Source organism: Sander lucioperca, chromosome 22, assembly GCF_008315115.2.
Source record: "Sander lucioperca isolate FBNREF2018 chromosome 22, SLUC_FBN_1.2, whole genome shotgun sequence".
Classification (NCBI taxonomy): Eukaryota; Metazoa; Chordata; class Actinopteri; order Perciformes; family Percidae; genus Sander; species Sander lucioperca.
In genome coordinates this window covers 13,044,451-13,067,947 of record NC_050194.1, presented here as the reverse complement: position 1 = coordinate 13,067,947, position 23,497 = coordinate 13,044,451, and the positions used below count along the sequence as shown (strand labels likewise).

The window sequence follows — 23,497 nt, the reverse complement described above, 5'->3', positions numbered from 1 at the left end:
CCTTTCCCCACCAGCTCACCCTCTAGTCTCTCCCCCTTTATCACACTCTCAGTCTGAGTGCCGCTCTTCTTGAACTCCTTAAGGGTGTCGTCAGTCTCTCCTGCGCTCCTCGTTCACTGGAGGGTGTGGGTGACTTAAGTGCCAGAAGAGCTTTGAATAACAGAGAGAGAGGGGAGAAATAAAAGGAATAAGAACCCCAAGCCCTCAGTCTTACAGCAGCAAAGAGAAGACACAGGAATAACCATGCCTGAACCAGTCCCTGCAGGTATGCAGATACTTTTTTTTGTGAAAGTATATATAATACTTTATAATTGAGGATGTTGCAGAAATTGATAGATTGTCTAAGATCACTTCATAATACTATGCATTTATATCATGAGTATTGAGTGATTACAAAAAAGAATAAAATGATCTGATGAAATAAATCCATACATTTTGGGTTTTAAAGAGGGGATTAGATAGAGCTGGGTATCACGATATTGTTGACCAAAATACCTCAATATCGATATTGCGGCGATATTGTAGGGTTGACAATTGGTGCTTACAAACATTTTCAATGTGTATATAATAACTAAGTGGGTAAAGGCAAATAATAGAAAAGCTAGAACAGTCTGGTAAATTAAAAAAATTACATCACTTTACTGTAATCCAGCCATTAAAACCAGGGACAGATAACACTTGTGTCATATCACGATATTACGATATCAAAAATCTAAGCCGATATCCAGTCTCATATCACGATATCGATATAATATCGATATATTACCCAGCCCTAGGATTAGATGTATCTGGGGAAGAGCATGATGACTGCTGTTATAGCATGAGATGCAAAAATATGCCAAAATGGCTTAGTTGAAAGTGTATTAGTTTAATGTTCAGACTAAGATGCTGCAGGGAAAAAACATAGCTTTACAGGGATCCAACTCACTCCATCTGACCCACAGTACTTGTTTACTGCAAAGGTGATTTGCAGACCAACTGAGGAAAACAAAACCTATCAGATGACCGCATTGCTTACTGTAACTGAAACATGTTCATTTTCATTTTGCTGACAGTTTAACACAATTCCTCTTCATTTGGGGGTAGAAGTGATATTTGTACACAGCGTGACAAAAGCTAGAATAGACAGAATAAAATGCTTTTATGTAAATTTAGATTAAAGAAATATTCAATCCTGATAGCAAAATGACAAAGAACCAAAACAGAATATGATCTAAAAATATCCAAAAGTAGTAGTAGTTAGTTAAATGACAGCGGCTAAACTAATTTGGCATCTCATAAAGATGCACGTTTTACCTCCTCGTCGTTCTCTGTTCATAAATAATATTTGAAAGGCCATAAATAATCACATAGCCAGCTGCTATTACATCATCACGGCCAGTATGCTACTGACATCAGCCCAGAGAGAGCACCATATTGCTGACTGAACTGGAAAGCTTCCACAAACAGTTGTTTGTAACTACAGCCGGTAGAGCAGGATACAGGCAAATAAACACTGCTGCAGCTCTATGTGTATGTCTGTATGGAGGTTATGTTTCATGCTAGCTACTGTCACTAACTTGCCTCATGTAGATTACAGTAGTCAAGAAAAAGCACACTGGCAGTTAATACAAAGTCAAAGTATAAGATATTTTTTTGTAAATTTAAAGTTGTTAATATAATATTTTTCATATTCATGTTCTTTTAAAATAAGTAAGCAACGCTTGCAGCTGTGATAGTCTATAAAATACATTTTCCTCCCATACAACTGGCGTTTTGAATCATTGCTGCTTTCTCATAAATTGTTGTCTGTCCTTTATGGAGCTGCCCCTCCTCCACTTTTACCCTGTGTGGCTCTAAATCACTGCTGTGACAGAAACCTAAGATAAATTGACTGTCATAGCAGAGGAGTCTGTTGGATGGGTTTTACTTTTACAGGCCAAGATTGTGGGAAGAGTGTTGAGACTTTGAAAACCCTTCATCTTATTTCTACTGTGTGATGGGCTTTGCTGGACTTGCTAGCACATTACTCCTAATTACTGTGCACAATTTAGTTATTTTTCTTTGCATCTGTCCCTAATCTTTTTACAGATCTAAGCTAGGCCCTTTTTATTTTTATACCAGGCACTATTTTTACTCACCATATACAGCCACACAGTTTATCTGCGTAATATGGATGTGATCCAACTTCCCTCACTGTATGTCTGCACCTCATTCCAGGCCAAACTCAACTTCAAAGCTTTGAGTATGAGAGTCACATAACCAGCCACTGTGATTTTAAACAGCTCAATCACTAGTCTTACAATCCTATGAAACAGAAGTGGCAACATTTTCACCCTTAACCTACAGAGCAACACCACTTATTTTCCCACTCTAATAATTACTTATTTACACGCGACATGAGTTGAAATGTTTTCTAGCTGCTTCACTTAGCAGCCAGATCCCGCCCTCAGCTAACAGCTATAAATACTTGTGCAATAACCCCTGATCTTTTTCACGCTGCTTTTTTATTCCCTATAAGTTCATAGAGTTTCTCACACCCGAGCATATCACATTTAGCTGCAATCCCGTTTCAGTCCCAGCTTAAAATCATAAATCATTATTTAAAAGGTGCTGTAGTTAGGATTGCGAAGATCCAGGACTTAGCCAAAAAATTTGAACATCGACAACTTCTCAGTCCGTCACCCCTTTCTGCTAAAGCCCAAAACGGTCTCCTAAGCCCCTCCCCCCACAAGAGAATGAATGTGTGTGCATGAGCAGTGATTGACACGCAGTTAGACAGCCTCCCTGGCCCTGATTGGTGCATCTGAACAAGGAGCTGTGGATTTTTGCAAATCGCACTACAGGCTGTAGGTGGTGCCAGAGGAGCCAGATTTTTTTTTTTAATTACCTTCTTCATGTAGTTCTACTAGAACATAGGGTCAGTTTCAGCAAATATGACAGAAAGTTAGTTTTATAAGTCTTGCCTACTGCAACTTTAATGTATCACTTCCATCCAGAGAGTTACCTCATGGTCAGCAGGCCTGATCTGGCAAGTCATGCCACCCCATACCTTTTTTATGGTCTGGGACATTGCACACACTAAATCAATTTGTCAGTGGTAAACACGGAAAGATAAACAAGCAGTAAGGTGAAGACCTGAAGTACCTTAAATGACCTCCAAAACCATTAAAGAGAGGAAATGCAAACCCTACAAAACATCTCAAAACCTCATTATGCTTTTCAGAAAAAGGATATAATACTACAGAGAGCTTACACACACACTAGCAACAACATAAGGTAGAAAATAAAAGAAAGAAATCTCCCCTAAGGAAACAAAACAAGAAAAATCACCCAACAAGCATATCTACCTATTATACATCTGCAACCACTTTGCGCATATATATATATATATATATATATATATATATATATATGAGGAACAGCTGTTCAGAAGTTGATTACCCCGCTTTATCACAAACTTGTTGACGATGATCAAGATTCTCACCCCAAGTGGATTGACTTAGCAGATGCTGATACAGATTCACGCTCAATGCAGGTGTTAAATCCTCTCACTGGGAGTGTGAGGTATTTACACCAAAGTCTTAGAGATTGCAATTTTTCTCTTTTCGTACCAAGTAACACGCGTTACTCTTTTGGTTACTTAGAGATCAACTGTTATGTAAGGAGCAGTATGGGCTTAAACATAGTTGTACACAGAAAGCAGTTGTAGCATTGCATGCAATGCTAATAAGAGATCAGTTGTTTGCATGAGGACCTAGGCGAGCCCAGTCTGGCTACACTGCTGTGACACCTGTTTTACCAAGACAGGTGTCACTGGTTTTACAAACCATTAAAGCAAGCAAGGTCAAACACGTCTGACTAATCAAGGAAACTGCGCGCAACTTAAGAGAACGTGGCATGACTTCAGGGAGGTCATAAGACACCGGCCCTGGCCTTTAACAGCATCTGCAGGGACCAAAGGGAGAAACTTGAGGAGTCGGGTATATTATATGCCTCTATTCCAGTTGAGAATTTCCTTTTACCAGATTTAGGCCTCAACAATCCCACCCACAGTGCTCCACACCCAAACCAAATTGACTGTCATGCTCTATAGCTCCAATTTGGCCATAGAAATGTATAGCCATTCTGCAAAGATGGTGCAGTATGTAAAGTTAAGTTATCTATGGTTAAGAAATCAGTTTTAAAGGTTTGTGCCAGAGGTTATACAGAGGTTTTACAGAATGGTAGGTAGGTAGGTAGTTTTATGGACCAATAAAATCAGATATACTCTAAATATTCCTGAAATAACCATTTTATATAAAGCCATTAGTTTCAGATAAACATCCAGTTAGATATCATAAACCAGGTGTCGTTAAGAGAGGAAATATGGGTCAAGATCCATCATCGCACAAAATGATTTAAGATATAAGGGACAACCCAAATTAGATTAAAAAGATATATTGTCTACTAATACAATTTCTAATCGTCTTTTTCTGTTTCTAATTCTCAGATAAACAGGAAGGGCAGGGTAAGTAAGCTGTTCCACAGCATTTGCCTACTAACCTTTTGTGTGCCAATACATTATCACATTGTGACTTGATAATAGCTCTCACATTTTCACTTTTGCTTACATATCATGTCAACTGCCTGTGTCAAGCAAACCCAGCTTTGACTCTCTGAGGGTGTGCAATCAGCATGCATCTTTTCTTCATTGATAAACTTTATTAAATGTATTCGATTTTATTCATGTATGCCAGCACACTCTCGTATGTATGTTTCTACCATTTTGCCTTCAGGCATTTTCACTGAGAATCTGTTGTACTGTACATTATCAGATTACTGAAGCTATTTACTCAACGGTCTTCAAAGGATGTAACAACACAGTTGGCTTTGGTTTTCACAAGCCATATTTGAGTGTGGTCATGTGATACCGGCCTGAATTTTATGTGTGACACACCGATCAGCTGTTGGAGTGTATTAAATATAGGCTATGTTTCCCAATGGGGCTACCATGGTATTCATTTGATATGTCTAACAAAAAAAACACTAATTTTAGCCCAACAGGAGCCAACTGCAGAGGGTGAGAGACAACGATTTTCTTTTTCTATTCTTCCCCTTTTTTGTGACTTTGAGTGATTCAGTGCATTCATACGGTGTTAATATGTGACATGGAGTGAGTTTGAGTTGAGTGTTGGGAAATGCATTTGAACTAATCAGTCAGGGTAATTATCTGAATAATGCAGAACAAGTGGTTTTACTATAGATAATAAGTTGAGCAATTACTGTCAAGACGATAGGCCTATAAGTCAATCACGTCATATGAGACAACATGAAGCACGAACAGCATGCGTCACATGTGAAACTACAGTACATCTCGAGTGTGTGGTAACAATCTAATGTCAGAAATCAGCCAAGAGACTCTGCACATGTATCTTCTGTGTATGACAGCCTCATGTGAAGCCATTTCTTTCTGTTTTGTGTTGAAACCAGAATGGGAATACAGGTTCTTGTTTCCTGATTTTGAGTTGTATAGCATGTTGAACTTGTTGCTTTTGGATTGTACAGAAATTATCCCTATGTACAAAGCAGACAAGACAAGCTCTTCTGTGTCGATATTAATATAGGCTATACTGACTGACTGCAACTGGATGCATTTTCCACATCTGTGAACTCTCACAATGATCTTTGGGTTACATTTCACTGCAGGCATGTGAAGTGTGAGCAAGTGTTCTGTTTATGTATATTGGTTGAGTTTGTCCCGAGTGTTACCAATTGAACGTTGTCCAGGTCACATCGTCTTCCTGTTTCCAATCACTTAACCATGATTTTTATTTGTCCAGCGGAAGCGCAGCCAGAGAGAGATGGTAGGCACCTCTTAGCATCAGGGAATAATACACACATTCCATTAAGTTTCTCCTCAGATTCCTCAATTATGACTACATACAGTGAATTATTATAAAACTATATATTGGGAGCTAATTTTAATTAATTTTCCTTAGATGCACCCCCCACAGATGGAGGTAAGGAAGAATCCTGTACATTTTAATATGGCTGTCTATATAATCCCTAATGTATTCACATATAAGTGCATACATGTGCTACTCTGTGTGGAAATTACAGTATCTGCATGACTGTTGTATTTTTTTTTAAAGATCTTTCATGTTTTGTTATGTATTTATGAACACCCTAAAGATACAAATTAATATGAAAACCATGTCTTCTATTCAAATTAACACACACATAATATATAGTCAATGATTGCTATGTTGCTATGACAAATTTCAGGATTATGCATTTCATACTGAATGCCTTATATTGTTTGTCATCACTGGACTGATATATACTATACTATATGCTACTGTATGTGTGAACTAAACCTTGGATTGGTTTTACAGTTTGTGCAACATGATCAGTTTTGTAATGTACTGTTGTATTTCCATGTACAGTGTTGTACGTATGTCAAGGAAAACACTTCAACTATTTTTTATAGGAAATGTAATTATGCATGGTGCTTCTGTTTGTTTATTGGTCTCTGCTGCAACTGTACGTCATCACTTGTGCAACATCAAGCGTTTGCTTCCTAGCTGCTTTTTTCAGTTACATTTGCTTCCTTGTCTGCAGCAGATTCAGAAGCTGATGGGGATGGTAAGGAAAGAGTAATGTTTATAGTGACATGTTCGTTAATAATTTACTTTTGCCCTTCTAAAAGTATGGTTTGAGTGTTTATAACATTGTGTATAGTTTTGGTATTATGTGCTAGTCGAGATGCCACATAATATATGAAGTGTTAAGTGGACATAGGTCTAGGTTATTATTTGAAATCTTTTGACTACTTCGATTTGGACTGAAATTACAGCATGAAATACATAATGTACATAACGACATTAACAAACCACAATCTTTTCCTAAACCTAACCATACCTGCCAATAAAAAATGATGCCAAAGGGTTACCCAGAGCGTTGAAAATGTGACACCAAGGGGTCCTGACCATATGGCCCATATGTGACGAGATGAGAATGAGTATTTTTCCATAGTTGTATGTAAGCCTTTTGGTTTTTCTTAAAACACGGTTCTTACTGTACTTTGCTTGTAGACAACATTTACATTCCCTTCTAACTGTTGACTTACTATTACCAAACATAAAGACAAGTTGTATTGTTTAAAGAACTCTTTCTCTGCTGTGGTTTGCCACAGAGCTGCTAGCCAGACCCTAAATGTAATATAAGTGTGCAGGGTGGCTCCACTTGCTTCATTATTCATATCTTACAGATCCCATGAAAGTCTCTGCTAAAAATCCCCATCAGGGCTTGCAGCTTCTTGCAGCTCTGTAGTATTTACCCTCAGAATAAGTCACACCTCAGGCCTACAACTCACCAGATCCTTGGAAGTGTCAAAGAGGAAAAAAGAGCTGACTAAAGTGCACTCATTTGCAGTTTAGTGTGTGATGCTATCCTTGTCTCATTCACCTGAGTCCTCTACTGCTGGTACACCTCACTGGCAAATTATTCTGTTTATGTTCTTTCAGCAATTTAGAATTTGTTTCTTATGTGAAGAGTGCTGCGAATCCCATCCCATCTGTGAGCTATGATACCAGCTCTCTTTTACCTCCGTCCCTCTGGCAACTCAAATAATGAGTGGGAACACAGCTGTGCTATATGTGTAACAGTCATCGTGAAACAATGGCAGCTGTCGCTGCTAACATACCAAGTGACATCTGATTAGATGACACTTTTATTAACATTGGGCTGTACTAGGAAACTGCAAGGAGAGCTCAACCAGTGAGGTCATCCAAGTTATCATAGGTTAGGTTTTACATGTGAAATTCAAGAGCTTTCCCTGTCTGCAATGGTCTTTCAGGGTCACAGCTCCCAGAGCGATGCGTTGGACGTCAGCTCTATCTGGACTGATCAGGGGTAGATTGGATGGAGTTAGGCTGCTAAATCCTTGTGGTTCAAATATATGTGAAATGTCCTGTACCTGCTAAGCCTGATGGGAAACACTGACATTAACTATTATTTCCCCAATTGGACACCTTTATCAGCAGCGGTAGTGGCAACGGAGAAGTCCACAATCTTCTGTAGAGTGCATATTATCACATGTTGCGGAGAAGTCTATAGCATTCCTTAGCTCTAGAGTTCTCTATGGTGACTTTACCACATAGCCTGGTAGGCCAGGAGGATAGCCAAATTGTCCATCATGGCTACTTTCGTCTTAAGCTATTTGGCCAGTGTAGCAAGACTTGTAAAGTGCATGGGGCTATGCAGATGAGTGGTGGGTAGTCACAGTTGACAGACTCCACCAAAAGTGGTGTGGCTGCTTTGTGTCCTCGTAACCAGACTTCTACTGTATCTTGGGGAGGTTGACTGGGGACATGCTGAGCGAAGAAAGAGGTCAAGCAGCCAGGGTGAGGTCATTAAATGATAAGTTTGGTTACTTGGACAAATTTCATTCAATCATTTTACACACACACACACACACACACACACACACACACACACACGGTTTGATTTTTCATGCCTACCCTTTGTTTGACCCCAAAGTCCTGACTCCGGAGTCACTCTGAGTATGCCGTCAGTGTGTCTATTAGAGTGGAATTTCTGTGTGGGAAGTGCTTAACATTCCAACGCTGACCAAGGCCGTTTAAAACCATACGATACCCATTGGGGTAGTTAGAGTGTGTGTGTGTGTGTGTGTGTGTGTGCAGTTTGTCTGCGACAGTTTTGGGGCACTTGCACCAGTATTGGAAATGTTTTGATGGTTATAAGAGCATAAGTGTACAGTTTGCACAGGGTTGTATTAGTCTTAGGGTATCTTGAGTTGGAAATGTGCCAAACTTAGATAAAATTATATTCATAACACGTCGATGCCCTAAACGAAATATCTTTTAAGTCAAACTTCAATGGTTTATTAAGGCGGCCTGGATTCACATGCTCTGTATGGGGTAAAGTAATTGCCTCCTTTGTGACAAGCAGCCTGGCAATATCAGTCCAAAAGAAGTAACCATGGTGATTTCAGTTTATCACAGTTTGGTGATTAAACATGCAGTAATTAACACATTTGATTACTTTCTGTTTTGATTGATAACAGTTACGATCTTGATTCTGTTTTGATTGCATTTCCCTGTGTGTATTAATGTAATAATTCTACATAATAATTATTGTGTAATTGCTGTTCACTTGCACTTGTTTGACCTTAAGAGTTTACACTGACTTATGGTACAGTATAACCATAAATTGTTATACTTCCATATGTCAATTTGATTTTACCAGCCGAAGCAAAGCCAGCAGAGGAGGATAAGGCACAGTGCAGGAATTTGACTACTATCTACTGCATGCAAATGTAATGTTATGAAATGCAGATGTATGCATCCCATGTGTTGTTATGTCTTAGTCACATATCATGCCAAATGAAGATTTCAACAAGTATAAACCGAGGGATTTTGGGTATATAAAACCAAGTATGCATTGTTAACTGATTTGCACCTTGAATGCTAAGTCTTTGATATGGGTAGAAGTGCTGATGTATGGAGGTCAACAGGTGCACTTTCTAGAAGATTTATACTTAGCTCAGTCAGGGTTCATTAACACATTCTGGACCTTCTAATTGGTTAAGATACTTTGCTGAAGAGATTATGTGTCATGTGAACTTCTGCTTGCCTGAATACTTGAAACACCCACATTTATCTCTTGTCCTTGTATGTATTTGGAGTTGTGGACATGAGTTCTGAAGCACTATATATGTTCAATGTCTTATTTGCTGTAATTATTTTAGCTACTGTACATACAGGATAACATGAAAAAAGGAAATACTTTCATCTGTTATGATTGGGGAAATGGTCATAAAGTACAGCACAGTAACTCTTTATCAATACATTTGTCCTTTACTTTTATGCAAAAGGTTTTTTTAACCTTTTGACAAACCACAAAACAGTAGCACAAATTTGCCAGAACATGATTTCTCTTTAAAATCAGTAATACAACTATATGATATTTACATTTGCAATAAGCAAGAAACACTATAAATATAATTGAAGAAGCAAACTCTGCAATGATACAACTTTTGATAGTTTCTTGATAAGTTTTTTGATAAGTGGTTCTAATATAGCTTTAAAAAATGCAAATGTTTGATTTGATTGACATCTGGTAATGATACCTCACAGCTAGAGCTAAGCAAGTACTGTATATACAACATTTTTTTATGTTAGCATGTTGTTTTCAGAAAGTATTTACTTGTCATACTTCCTCTTTTAGTGCTTTTAACCAAATGCAGTTGTTTGTTTATTTTGTATTTTATGCATTTCATATATACTGTATGTGCACAGTCCGTGTGATTTACAATCTTTCATGGTTGTTCGTAAAAATGTCCAAGCATTTTACTGTGTCCTTGTGCATTTTGGTTTGCTGCACACTGCGGTAGTTGCCAATGCTATTTTAAGGGCTCTCGTATGTTTTTTTTCTTTCAGTGCTTGATTTAGCTGAATCCATCAAAATTGATTTAAAAACTGCAGTAAGCAAACTAATTCCTTCTCTCTTTTCAGAGCCAGGCAACACTGAGCTTACTGGGCTCTTCGTCGAGAAGCCACCAGAGAATGTACTCGCTGTTGCAGGTTAGAAACGCAAATTTATTGGCGACAGGAAACAGTAGCAATCCATAATGTATAACCTGATTATGTTATATGAATTAATTGCTGTCGGTGCATGGCAGGAGCGGATGTCACTCTCATAGCCAGGGTCGACTCCACCACCCTGACAAGAAAACCCACCATGAAATGGTTGAAGGGAAAGTGGATGGACCTTGGAAGCAAGGCTGGGAAACATATGCAGTTCAAGGAAACTTATGACAGGAATACTAAGGTGTGTGTTTAACAGATCTGATCCTCTTCCTTCTAAACTAACTAAGAAGTATTAAGTCATATTTCCCCCCCTGTCCCAAAGATCTATACTTATGAAATGAAGATCATCAAAGTGGTCGCTGGAGACGCTGGGGGCTACAGGTGCGAGGTAACGGCAAAAGACAAGTGTGACAGCTCCACCTTTGAGATCTCTGTCGAAGGTGAGTGAAAACAGACACTGGCCTGCTGGGGCTGCCTCAGTTTCCATACATGCTGCTGTTTTTGATCTGATCCAGCCCTAATGTGCGTTCTCTGCAACTTATCTCGTTACAGCTGCACAGCAGGAGCAGCAGCAGGCAGATATTTTGTCTGCCTTCAAGAGAGAGTAAGGACACTGGGGTTTGCATTTCAGCCTGCATCAGTAGTTTATGTGTGCATGTGTGAGAATACACAAGAGGGAAAAAAAACATACTATTTATAGTGTGTGTGTCTTTCAGCACAGGTGGTATATGACAGTATAGTAAATTGAATATGCCATATCAGAGGGTATGCCTGATCTTGGTTACATGGTATTCTTTGCATACTGTATCTCTGTTTCCACACACACAGGGGTGCTGGCGAGGACGAGGGAGAGCTGGATTTCAGCGCTTTGCTGAAAGCCACTAAGAAGTGAGGAGCCCAGCATTATTTAGTTTGCAAAACTATCAGGCTCACAGTATGATTGTTTCCTTAAAAAGGGGGGCTTCTTCAGTCCCAATTACATATATATCTGTTTCCCTCGACCGACAGGAAGAAGAAAGTAAAAGAGGAACCAGAGATCGACGTGTGGGAATTGCTTAAGAATGCCCATCCAAGCGAGTATGAGAAAATCGCCTTTGAGTATGGCATCACTGACCTGAGGGGCATGCTAAAACGTCTGAAAAAGATGAAGGTCGTCGAGCCCAAGCATAGTGAGGGTAAGTCATGTCAAGCAAGAGGAGAAGGGAGGGAAAGAAACAGCGATTTAACCTCAGGGGAGGTGGAGAGGGAAGGAGAGCGGGGGAAGGAAGTTGGCAAGGAAAAGCACCATGAAACCGGACACAGAAATAAGAGAAGGGAGGTGTTTGTGAGCTGTTAAGATGATAATTCTTTATTTTTTCCCCTTTCTGCATGTAACCCCAGCTTTCCTGAAGAGGCTCGAGTCTTGCTACTCGGTGGAAAAGGGCAAGAAGATTGTCCTGAGGTGTGAGGTGGTCGATCCCAACACCCAGGTCAAATGGTTGAAGAATGGCCAGGAGATCAAACCCTCAGCCAAGTACATGCTTCAAAGCATAACCATATACACATCAATTATCGTTAGTTCAAGGAGAACGTTTTTAGCATCTTTTTTTCACCGTGCTAAGCTCCATGAAAGACATTTGCTTAATTAGACTGTAGCATTAGGCTGTATCACATTAATCATTCAAGCTTCGATGGACTTAATGGGCAGTGTTTTAAAAATACCATGCTAAAATTATCTGTGACACAAAAGTCATCCTCAGAAACGATGCTGCCATCAACACCATTTATTTTTAGGCGGTCATAGGGAGCCTCAAAGAGGGTTAAGGGGAGTCTCACCGCCGAGACATCTCATGCCTAAACCAATGCAAAAAAAAGCACCTCTCATTTCTAAGTGTGACACTGATTAAGTCTTGATATAAATACAGGTGAACTTCAATAACAAAGCCAACAGTCGGTGTTGGTCAAAGAGCCACAACAGGCTGGTTTAGTACAATAAGAAATCAGGTTCATAAAATAATCAAATAAGTAGTCAAAAACCATATTCAATTGGAAATTACTAACACTAATAAAACATGAGTAAAACAGTGTAAAATAAGTGTGAAGTAAATGGCAACCAGCACGTTGTCTGTGAATTGAACACAGCACATGTTCATTTCAGTCCAACCTCAGTAAAACAAAGTTTAATATTAGAGACATTATCGCACCTTGCCACTGCCACTATTCCTGGACTGTTATGACCATTTACAAACAAAACAATCAATTGTTGGCAGACCCACATTTGTAATTCACAGTTCAATATTTCCATAAACATACAATCCCTCAGGGTGCATTGCACCCCCTACATTACCCTAACAATCACATAATGCTTAATAAAAACAGAGTTTATTTGGCTTACCAAGGAAGCATGTGCACAGGGGTCCTCACAGGAGAAGGAATGAGGCTGACACACCTGTGCCTCATGAGCCTCTTAAAGTTTTAGATGCTCTCACCTTAATTGGCCAAATTGTGCTTGGGTCCTAGTGTCCACCGTCTACATAAGTTTGAAGGTCTTACGTAATGTGAGAAAAATGTATAGCTCAGTTGAGAATGCATAAACTGAGTTTGCTTAACACAAATCCAGTCTTTAAAAGTAATTGGCAACATCACATATGTTACATTTGAAATAAAACCTAAATTAGACTAATGTTTTTATCGTGATTATTTGAAGACATTTGTACTCAAACTTGCCAATGCTAAAGTAAAACTTTAAACTTTTTGTCACTTTTTAAGGTATATCATGGAGTCAAATGGGAATGTCAGAACACTTACCATCAATAAGACGAGCCTGGCTGATGATGCTGCCTATGAGTGTGTGGTTGGCGAGGACAAGTGTTTCACAGAGGTGTTTGTCAAAGGTGCAGCATCTTTTCTTCTTTGACAGTTTATCAGCAGTAAATCTGACATAATTCATGTGAATTTGTAAACCATATAGCATTAACATTGAGTTTCTGCTGAATTTATGAATTGTCACGTCCCTCTCCACTCTGCCCAGAGCCCCCTGTGACCATCACCAAGCTGATGGATGACTATCACGTTGTCGTTGGAGAGAGAGTGGAGTTTGAGGTTGAGGTGTCGGAAGAGGGCGCCAATGTCATGTGGTCAGTATATCTGTAATTTACCAATATACTGTAGGCTCAATCAAGCTTGGAACAACTTTAGTCCAGGCAGATTCTAACAGCCTTCATCCATTCACCATCATAAAAAACGGGGGGAAAAGCACAAGGGTGATGTAAGATGTCAAGGTGTGTGTGTGTGTGTGTGTGTGTGTGTGTGTGTGTGTGTGTGTGTGTGTGTGTGTGTGTGTGTGTGTGTGTGTGTGTGTGTGTGTGGGTGGGTGGGTGTGTGAGTGCATACGTGCATGTGGTATGATGATATGAATTGTCAAAACGATATAAAAATGTTTATCACATAAACATCGTATCGTTTTCTATATTGTTTCTATCGCAATGTCAAAAAACCAGCGGCAATATTTACGTCATTTGGACGACTCTTTAAGTTCTGAACCTTACACGTTATGTTCATTTTTTTTTCAAGTTCCCATTGATGAATGCAAAGCCCATTCATATTTTCCAAAGCAATGTTTTAGCAGCCACTGAATGGTGGCAACATCACAGTACGTCCTGTTAATTGACATCAGACTCCTGCTCACTGTTACTATTTAGTATTAAACATTTAGCAGGGACGTGTTTCAAAGAGATGTGCTCATTTTCTATTAATTTCCAGGTACTTTGAGGATATCGAGCTTCACAGAGACAAAGAATCCACAAAGTATCGCTTCAAGAAGGATGGAAGGAAGCACACGCTTATCATCCAAGAGGCTACACTGGATGACATTGGAATGTACCATTGTTGGACAAATGGGGGCCATACCAAAGGAGAGCTGGAGGTGGAAGGTACCACTGGAAAATATTATATACCAATTTTTATTGCAAAGTTTATTAAACATTTGAAACTAAAAACTAATAACTGTTAAGTAGTTTATTTTAGTTTGTTAAAAAGAATCAGTGTGCACACTTTATTTTATAGAGATTTACTATATTTAATCTGGTTTTCTGTCATTTAAATGCAGTGCTGAGGATGCAGCTGAATTTAACTGCTGGCCCAAGGGCTTAACGCCTCTCTTTACAAACAAGCTAACAACTCATGGCAGTGGGTGTCAAGACGTTGCCATCATGAACCTTATCCTCCCCCTCCCCCCTTACCTTCACACGCTCTTCTCTCCTGCCTGAATTGTTCTCTTGTGGTTTCCAATGTCTTATTTAGAAAAACAGCTGGAGGTGTTGCAGGACATTGCTGATCTGACAGTCAGGGCAACAGACCAGGCTATGTTCAAGTGTGAGGTGTCTGATGACAAGGTCACAGGAAAGTGGTTCAAAGACGGAGTGGAGGTCTTGCCAAGCGAACGCATTAAAATGACTCACATTGGAAGGTACAAGGACATATGAATAGTTTCAAAAGCATTTTAGAATATTTGTCATAACTGAGGATCAAACACATCCTGTGTTTATTAAAAATGTTCTCTGTTGCTTGTTTCAGGTTTCATCGGCTGATTATTGATGATGTGAAGCCAGAGGATGCGGGAGACTACACATTTGTTCCTGATGGATACGCTCTGTCACTTTCTGCCAAACTCAACTTCTTGGGTGAGAAAGAAAGAATGATTACAAAGGTGCTATTGTGGATGTATCAATCATTAGCAGCCTACATATTAATGACAACTTTTTGTTTTCTCTTACAATAGAAATTAAGATCGACTATGTGCCCAGACAAGGTAGGGAGCCTAAATGGTCTCAGTTTACAAATACTTCAAAACTCTTTTTAATCTTCATATCCCAAACCCACTTTCACAAAACACACACACTCTCTCTCTCTCTCTCTCTCTCTCTCTCTCTCTCTCTCTCTCTCTCTCTCTCTCTCTCTCTCTCTCTCTCTCTCTCTCTCTCTCTCTCTTTTTGTTTGTTGTTCATTAACCAGATCCTCCAAAGATCCACCTGGACACCAGTGGAAACATGGTCTCCCAAAATACCATCATTGTGGTGGCAGGCAACAAGCTCCGTCTGGATGTGGAGATCACAGGAGAGCCAGCACCTACCTGTGTCTGGTCGAAAGGAGATCAAGTAAGGATGTGACAAGAAACAATTGACCACTTACAGTATTTATTAATCACCCTGGCATCCATGATATTGGAAGGTGAACCTCTTTGTGCAGTATGGCCTGTTTTTTTATTCTGCGCTCACTATCTCCTCTCCCTCTTTGTCTCTTCCACTGGGCTTCATTTAAATGCTACCTCACCAGCAAACAAAACTGCTGTTCTGTTTAGATTTGACCCAACCAATGTGAATGTATGTGCCCACAGGCAGGTAGGGGCACAGGGGTGCAAACACAGAGAATGATGTTTATGGTCTGAGTACCAAAGTGCCTTTTTTTTGGAAACAGGGTATGTCTGTGCCCTAGTGGGACAACGCATGCTTCTTATTTTGCCACAATGTCACATTGGTATAGGGCTTTAGAGACCACTGGTAAGCCAAAGTGCTGCCAAAGTCTCCCTCTGGTCAACTCAAATGGCCCATAAATGCCCTCTGATCAGCCCAAACGTCTCTGTGATTTTCCCCATAGTCTCTCTGGTTAGCCTGTGTGCCGCTCTGGGGTAGCTTCAAGGCTGTTTTATGGTTCTGTGGAGGCTCCACGCAGAGCTTTCTCCGTAGCCTACATAAGTGGTCTGATGTTTATACTTGTGTGCTGGTGTGTGCGTCAAGCTGGCATGTGTGTGTGTGGGGAGTGTGTGGTAGAGCGAGGGATCAGTGAGATAGTTTGGCGAGTACCGACTCTAGATTCATAGTGAGAGAAACAAAGTGTCTCCCCTGTTCTTTCCTACTACGGTGGGAAATCTGTAGCAGGAAAAGTTAACCCTCTCCTTGATTTCATGTTGTTTATGAAGAAGGAGAACCAGGAAATGAGTCGGGGGAAATGCAACGCTTCCAAGCCACAGCCGAGCGACGTGCGTAGCCGCGATGTGTAGTTACATTATGTTAAAGGTGCACGTCAGGCTACGGCGTAGGGTCCGGCGTAGGTTTGTGTCTTCACATACCTACGTGCGTAGCAACGTAGATTTTACGCAGAAGTATAAATCAGCCTTTAGGGTGAACCCTGCTTCTGTACTTGCACATGGTAGAGGTGCCCCTTTGTAATTTCCACACCTCTACTTCAGAGAGTCTTTGCACAGCCCTGACTAAAGAAAGCTGTATTATGTGCATTTTAGTGTCACGTTTAACGCCACCCACATTTTGTGAAAATAAATGTCGGTCTTAATCACCCTTGACTCATTTAATTAGGTGTGCTTGACTCAGATGTTTCCTCAAGATGGAATTGTGGATTGCATCTTCAGCACTACTTTGAAATACCAGTGCAAGTTACCCTACACAGCACTTAGACGCTGAAATTAGTTTGCTGTTTGTTAGCCAATTACAGGCACTGAAGGGCGCGTAAGGGTGGAGGCCAGGAAAGATCTGAGCTGCTTCGTCATAGAGGGGGCAGAGAGGGAGGATGAGGGCAACTACACCATCTGTGTTACCAACCCTGCCGGAGAGGACAAGGCTATGCTGTTTGTGAAGATTGTGGGTAAGTGAAGATCTTATAACATCAACCGGTAGTAACTGATGTGCTGTGATTTGGTATGATGTGGTTTACAATTCACCAGTTTTCAAATAGTTCATATGTATTTTATACGGTGGTCGAGACGGTTCAACACAAATACAAAAGCCACCACACAAATGCAAAATCTACAACACAAATACATAAGCGACAACGGAAGTGAGTGACAACGGAAGTGAGCGTGTTGTTGACAAACGGAGCCGGCGGAAAGTTCTTGTATGTTTGAGAAGTAAGTGAAACATGGTTCCTTGCTAATTATGATTACTGTCGCTACGTAATTGTCACAAATAAGCAATGTTGTTCAATATCTTTGTTTTCATGTGTATGTACTCTGCCATTGAGGCTACGAAGGAAAGTGTGTGTGTGTGTGTGTGTGTGTGTGTGTGTGTGTGTGTGTGTGTGCGTGTGTGTGCGTGTGTGTGTGTGTGTGTGTGTGTGTGCGCGCGCGCGCATGCGTGCATGTATGCGTGCGTGTGTGCCTATTTGTAGGGTAAGACTGAGAACATACAACAAAACCATAGACTGTACAAATGGTAATATACAGTCTATGAACAAAGCCTTTTACATGGCTTTAAATACACTGTAAACACAAGAGTCCACAATCTGAATTATATTTATTTATTTACTTATTTTATTTTCCAGTAGTAAGCACGAAGCAAGGTCATGGTTAAAATTCGGTAATACTATTACACTGTAATAGGCAGCATATTGAGGGTAACACAATTAGCATTCACTTTAAACATCTGTTTACCGTAACCATAACCACACACACGCACACACACACACACACACACACACACACACACACACACACACACACACTTTCCAAACCAACCGTACCGAGGGAATTTGCCACTGGGAGCTGATCAATAACCAGATAGATACGGTTAACAACTTACAAGCACGTAACAGTGGGATATATATTTGTGTGATTTAAACAGCTTCACTAAATGTGACAAGCTATAGACTTTAAACGTAGCACTCACGCGTTAAAAAACGCTGGGCGCCATTTAGATAACGTTATAGCTGTAGCTTCGTAGCTAAATGGCAGAGTACATACATATGGATAATAAAAAAGATATTGAACAACATTGCTTATTTGATACAATCACGTAGCGACAGTAATCATAATTAGCAAGGAACCATGTTTCACTTACTTCTCAAACATACAAGAACTTTCCTCCTGCTCATCCGCAGGCTCCATTTGTCAACAACACACTCACTTCCGTTGTCGCTTATGTATTACGTGTTGTAGCGTTTGCATTTGTGTTGTAGCTTTTGCGTTTGTGTTGTAGCTTTTGCATTTGTGTTGTAGCTTTTGTGTTTGTGTTGTAGCTTTTGTGTTTGTGTTGTAGCTTTTGCGGTTGTGTTGTAGCTTTTGCGTTTGTGTTGTAGCTTTTGCGTTTGTGTTGTAGCTTTTGCGTTTGTGTTGTATCTTTTGTGTTTGTGTTGTGTCTTTTGTGGTTGTGTTGTAGCTTTTGTATTTGTGTTGAACCATCTCGGCCACCGTAATTTTAAGCTTTTTAGATGTACGTTAAAACTAACTGTAATCATATTTTAGATGTGCCTGACCCCCCTGAGAATATCAGATGCACATCCGTGGGAGAGGACTGCGCCAGCATCGTTTGGGACACTCCCAAGTTTGATGGCGGTGCACCACTCAAAGGTAAAGGATGGATTTTGTCTTCACCTGTTCATATTTAATGGGCTGTGCATATGGAATTTTAATGACATTTCTTGGGTTTCTGTGTGTCTCAAATTATTATTCTGCCTGTGTTTTACGGTTTCTCTGTTTCTTCTTCATCAGGTTATCTCATGGAGAGGAAGAAGAAAGGCTCCTCCAGATGGACAAAACTCAACTTTGATGTTTATGAATCAACTACATATGAGGCTAAGAGGATGATTGAAGGTGTTATGTATGAGATGAGGGTGTTTGCCATCAACAGCATTGGCATGTCTCCACCAAGTATCACCTCCAAACCCTTCATGCCAATTGGTACGTATCGCAGCCATCTTTACTCCATCTTTCTCAGCTTCCTCCATTTGTGTGTCCACCCATCTTCAGTCAACCCAGTGATTCTCTTGAGTCTCTCTTTCTGTCCCCCTCAGCCCCAACTAGTGAGCCAATACGTCTGTCAGTGCATGATGTGACAGACAGCACATGCAGCCTGAAGTGGCTCGCCCCAGAGAAGATTGGAGCTGGGGGCCTGGATGGCTATGTTATTGAATACTGCAAGGAAGGAGGTGATGAGACCAAACATTTTGTTTACATTCATACACATATGGAGAATTGAACAACATTCTCAAATCAAATTGCAACTTAAGTGGCACAGGTCATAGACCCAAGAAGAGAATAAATATATATAATACTATCACAATGAATAGATGTGATAGTGATAGAACAAAAGCATGAAAAGTAATCAGATTTAAATCCAACTCACTATGATCTACTGCATGTAATTCTCTTTAATTCCAGACACTGAGTGGGTGGTGGCAAACCAGGAACTTTGTGAGAGGCAGGGATTTGTGGTGCGTGGCCTTCCAGTGGGGGAAAAGATCAACTTTAGGGTGGCGGCAGTAAACATCGCTGGACGCAGTCCTCCAGCTTTGCTGGGACAATCCGTCACCATCCGTGAGATCATGGGTGAGTCAGTCAGGATACACGAGTCAAAGAGTACTTGTAAACATAATTATAGATTATATCTCATATTCAGTTATAGCATTTTTAGTGCTTGTTATGGTTAATATAGACAGATACTTAATATTATTAGTAAAGTACATTACTGTGTATTTTAATAAGATGTCTTTTCCTGCTTTAGAGCATCCTAAGATCCGCCTCCCTCGCGATCTGAGAACAAAGTACATCAGGAAAGTAGGAGAAAAGATCAACCTGACCATCCCCTTCCAGGTTAGAAACAAACCTCTGCTAAGGTTTTGGATTGGTTCCATAATTTGCATTAAAACCTGTGTTAATATGTACTAAAATATATGATAATAAAAAAAATACCAGTGGGAAACTGGTATTAAACTATAAAAAATATATGCCTAATGTCTATGAAGGGAGTCTGTTTACAGGTGTTGGGGAGTACTACTGCATATGTGAAATAGTTTCATTTGTGTGGCTCCAGAATAAAAAAGGCAATATCTCTCTTTCTGCTGCATGGATTTTTTTTTTTTTTTTTAAACAGTCCATCCATTAGTCAGTGTTGAAGTGGAATGCAAAATTGTTGGCGTACTCTTTTAATGAGAAAAGCCACATTTGATAGATTTTTTAACACTATTATTCATTGTAGGAGTGCCCTTTTCACCCAGCTAACTTTAGTGAGAAACATTCTGAAAGGTCTAAAGAAAATCAGATTCTTCTTTTCTGTTTATAATCAGTAGCTTATAACATACACAGTGACTATGTTTCTGCTTAGGATCTTGTCTGTCAAGTATTGTATTTTAACACAGTAGAAGTTATCATCCACCACTTTAAAATTAAAAGATTTTTTATTTTGTGCCATTAATCATTTTGGAATAGTAAATTTCACATCTCTACAAAAAAGATTACAAGCAAGTCTTTTTTATTCTAAAAGATGGCTAATTTCTGTGTCTCATAGGGTAAGCCTCGCCCTGTTGCGACCTGGTACAAGGATGGTCAACCCCTTGACCCCCAGATGGTCAGCGTCCGTAACTCAAACGTGGACACCATTCTTTTCATCCGCAAAGCAGAGAGAGAGCACTCTGGAACATATGAGCTGGTGCTAAAGATCGAGAACATGGAGGACAGAGCAACCATCGTCATCAGGATTGTTGGTAAGGTTGTCAGGTCTCTGCAACTGGGGACATCCGTTTCTACTTGTGCTAAAATGTTGTTACTTTATCCGTCAGTGTCTGCATTTCAGTGAGAACGATTCATTTAAGAAATCATTCCTTTGAAGAGAAACACAGCTTCAGACTGTATCTGAAATTCATCACAACTGAAATGCACTGACATTTAATCCATTCAGATAAACCTGGCCCTCCTCTGAAGGTGAAGGTGACAGAGGTCTGGGGCTTCAATGCAGCACTGGAGTGGGCCCCCCCCAAGGACGACGGCAACTGTGACATCACTGGATACACCGTCCAGAAGGCAGACTTGAAGACTAAGGTGAGAGAGGAGGGGGAGGGGGTAGCATTTCAAACCTACAGTAGATCATCCCTACAGTCTGCTGCATGTACTGTAGGGCCTGCAGCTCAACAATAATGCTGAGAATACAGTGTCAGACACTTTTTCTATATGCTCAATTGAATTTAACATTATCACATTTTTCTCTCTACAGGAATGGTTCACTGTTTACGACCACAACAGACGGACAAGCTGCACAGCTTCCGATCTGATCATAGGCAATGAATACATGTTCCGCGTCTTCAGTGAAAACATCTGTGGCCTGAGCGAGGAGGCGTGTGTAAGCAAGAACACAGCTGTCATCGCCAAGACAGGTGAGTGCACGTGTGTATAGTACAGTATGTGTTTGTGTGTGTTAAGAGTGTAGTGGATTTAATTTTACACTATCGTCCTCACCCTCCCACCCTTCTCCATAGGCCTGGAGATCAAATCAAACCCCTACAAGGAGAAAGACATGTCCTGTGTGCCCAAGTTTACTCAGCCACTGATTGACAGATCTGCAGTGGCCGGTTACAGCACCGCCATCAGCTGTGCCGTCAGAGGCTTCCCCAAGGTAAACATGAATTTTAAAATAGGCTGCGAAGCGTGAGTCACAGGAGGCGTCTGACACTGCCGGTTATCATAAGCAAATTAAAGTCTGAATTTGCAGTAAGAGAGACATGTATGCAGATCTACCAGCCAGAGATGGGAAGTAACGAAGTACAAATACTTCGTTACTGTACTCAAGTAGATTTCTCAGATATTTTTACTTTACTATTTATTTTTGTGCCGTCTTTTTACTTTTACTCCTTACATTTTTAACACGAATATCTGTACTTTCTACCCCTTACATTTTACAAAATTGGCTCGTTACTTTGGCTCGTTACTTTGGCTCGTTACTTTAGGAAGATTAAAAAAGAGAAACGGGATCTGTGAATTCTCACAGAATCACAATTGAATTCATATCTTGCTACTCAGTCAGAATCTTATTAACCTGCAGTCCCAGTGTCTGTCACAATAATCATCTATGTGATGTTTTAGGCCTATTGGCAGACATCCATTTAAAATGTAGGCAATGGCATATAAAGAGCCTTTTTTCCATGTCCACTGAAGTTTCTCAGCTTGCACTCTAGTAACGTGTGTGGTCCAGGTAGCTTTGCATAAAAAATGGTTGTCAATCGCAAGACTACTTTTACTTTTATACTTTAAGTAAATTTCCAAGCCTGTACTTTGTTACTTGTACTTGAGTAAAGAAGTTCAATCAGTACCTCTACCTTTACCAGAGTATTTTTTAACACAAGTATCTGTACTTCTACTTGAGTACGGGAAGTGAGTACTTTTGCCATCTCTGCTACCAGCAGTAGCCTTTCATATCAAACAACGTTGCACAAAAAGAAAAACTTTCTGTAATCTAACAATTAGATGTTGCACCTGATTATTTAATAACTTGACTTTTTCATATCTCAGCCTAAGATCGTTTGGATGAAGAACAGGATGATCATCGGTCAGGATCCCAAGTTCTTGATGCAGAACAACCAGGGAGTGCTGACCCTCAATATTCGCAAGCCAGGCACCTTTGACTCAGGCAAATACTCCTGCATGGCTGTCAATGATCTGGGCCAAGACGAAGTGGAGTGCAAGCTGGACATCCGAAGTAAGAACAGAGGGGATGAGAGGGGCTGCAGGGTTGGAGGCAGATGGGAGGGGAGAGATGAAGGAGGAGGGGGAGCATTGGTAATTTGAGTGCAAGATGAGTTACTTTTGTTGTTTGAAATACAGCAGATTAGGTGGTTAATTTTGATTATATGATGCACACTCAAAGCTAAAAGCTGACTGTGTTTTTACGCTGACAGCTGCAACATCAAGTTTGAATGTGGATATAAAACAAAAGACTTGCCATTCAATTTGGGCTTATTTCAACAAAATCTAACTCTCATCATCTGCCCTGTTATCCCACAGTTGCCGCAGACCCAGAGAAGAAGTGAGAAACCGAACAGCAAGGAATGTGAAATGATATGAACCAAACAGTGAATGTCAGTATTTAGAGTACACTGTCACAGAGTGAATAAAATAAAATGTAGTGATGCCTGCTATAAATAACGGTTTATTTCAAATATATGTTTTA

At 40.1% G+C, this 23,497-nt stretch overlaps 2 protein-coding genes across 20 annotated transcripts in view; one reads left to right on the top strand and one right to left on the bottom strand.

The window, feature by feature from the left end:
• The window catches only part of si:ch211-234p6.5 (pleckstrin homology domain-containing family A member 4), a 75,517-nt gene extending 62,513 nt beyond the window's left edge, over positions 1-13,004 (bottom strand). Inside the window, exon 1 of the mRNA XM_031314865.2 lies at positions 12,949-13,004. The gene's annotated coding sequence lies outside the window, so the exon portion shown is untranslated. The remainder of the gene's footprint in view (positions 1-12,948) is intronic.
• mybpc2b (myosin binding protein Cb) lies at positions 34-23,479 on the top strand. Of its 19 annotated transcripts, none has more exons than XM_035997317.1 (32): positions 43-265; positions 4,472-4,489; positions 5,039-5,041; positions 5,808-5,825; positions 5,961-5,981; positions 6,586-6,606; positions 10,500-10,568; positions 10,667-10,815; positions 10,897-11,014; positions 11,127-11,178; positions 11,403-11,462; positions 11,583-11,749; positions 11,955-12,087; positions 13,323-13,447; positions 13,585-13,690; positions 14,316-14,485; positions 14,856-15,021; positions 15,129-15,235; positions 15,334-15,363; positions 15,567-15,709; positions 17,051-17,210; positions 18,805-18,909; positions 19,051-19,239; positions 19,353-19,487; positions 19,720-19,887; positions 20,063-20,151; positions 20,846-21,041; positions 21,236-21,375; positions 21,548-21,707; positions 21,810-21,946; positions 22,840-23,026; positions 23,332-23,479. In XM_035997317.1, the coding sequence occupies exons 1-32, from the start codon at positions 244-246 to the stop codon at positions 23,355-23,357; spliced, it is 3,390 nt and encodes a 1,129-aa protein (XP_035853210.1). In that variant the 5' UTR covers positions 43-243; the 3' UTR covers positions 23,358-23,479. The 19 variants fall into 19 exon arrangements, with proteins under 19 accessions (XP_031170742.1, XP_035853210.1, XP_035853209.1 ...); XM_035997316.1 differs by having other exon boundaries at positions 6,583-6,606; XM_031314872.2 differs by having other exon boundaries at positions 5,018-5,041; positions 5,805-5,825.
• Positions 23,480-23,497: the final 18 nt, after the last annotated feature.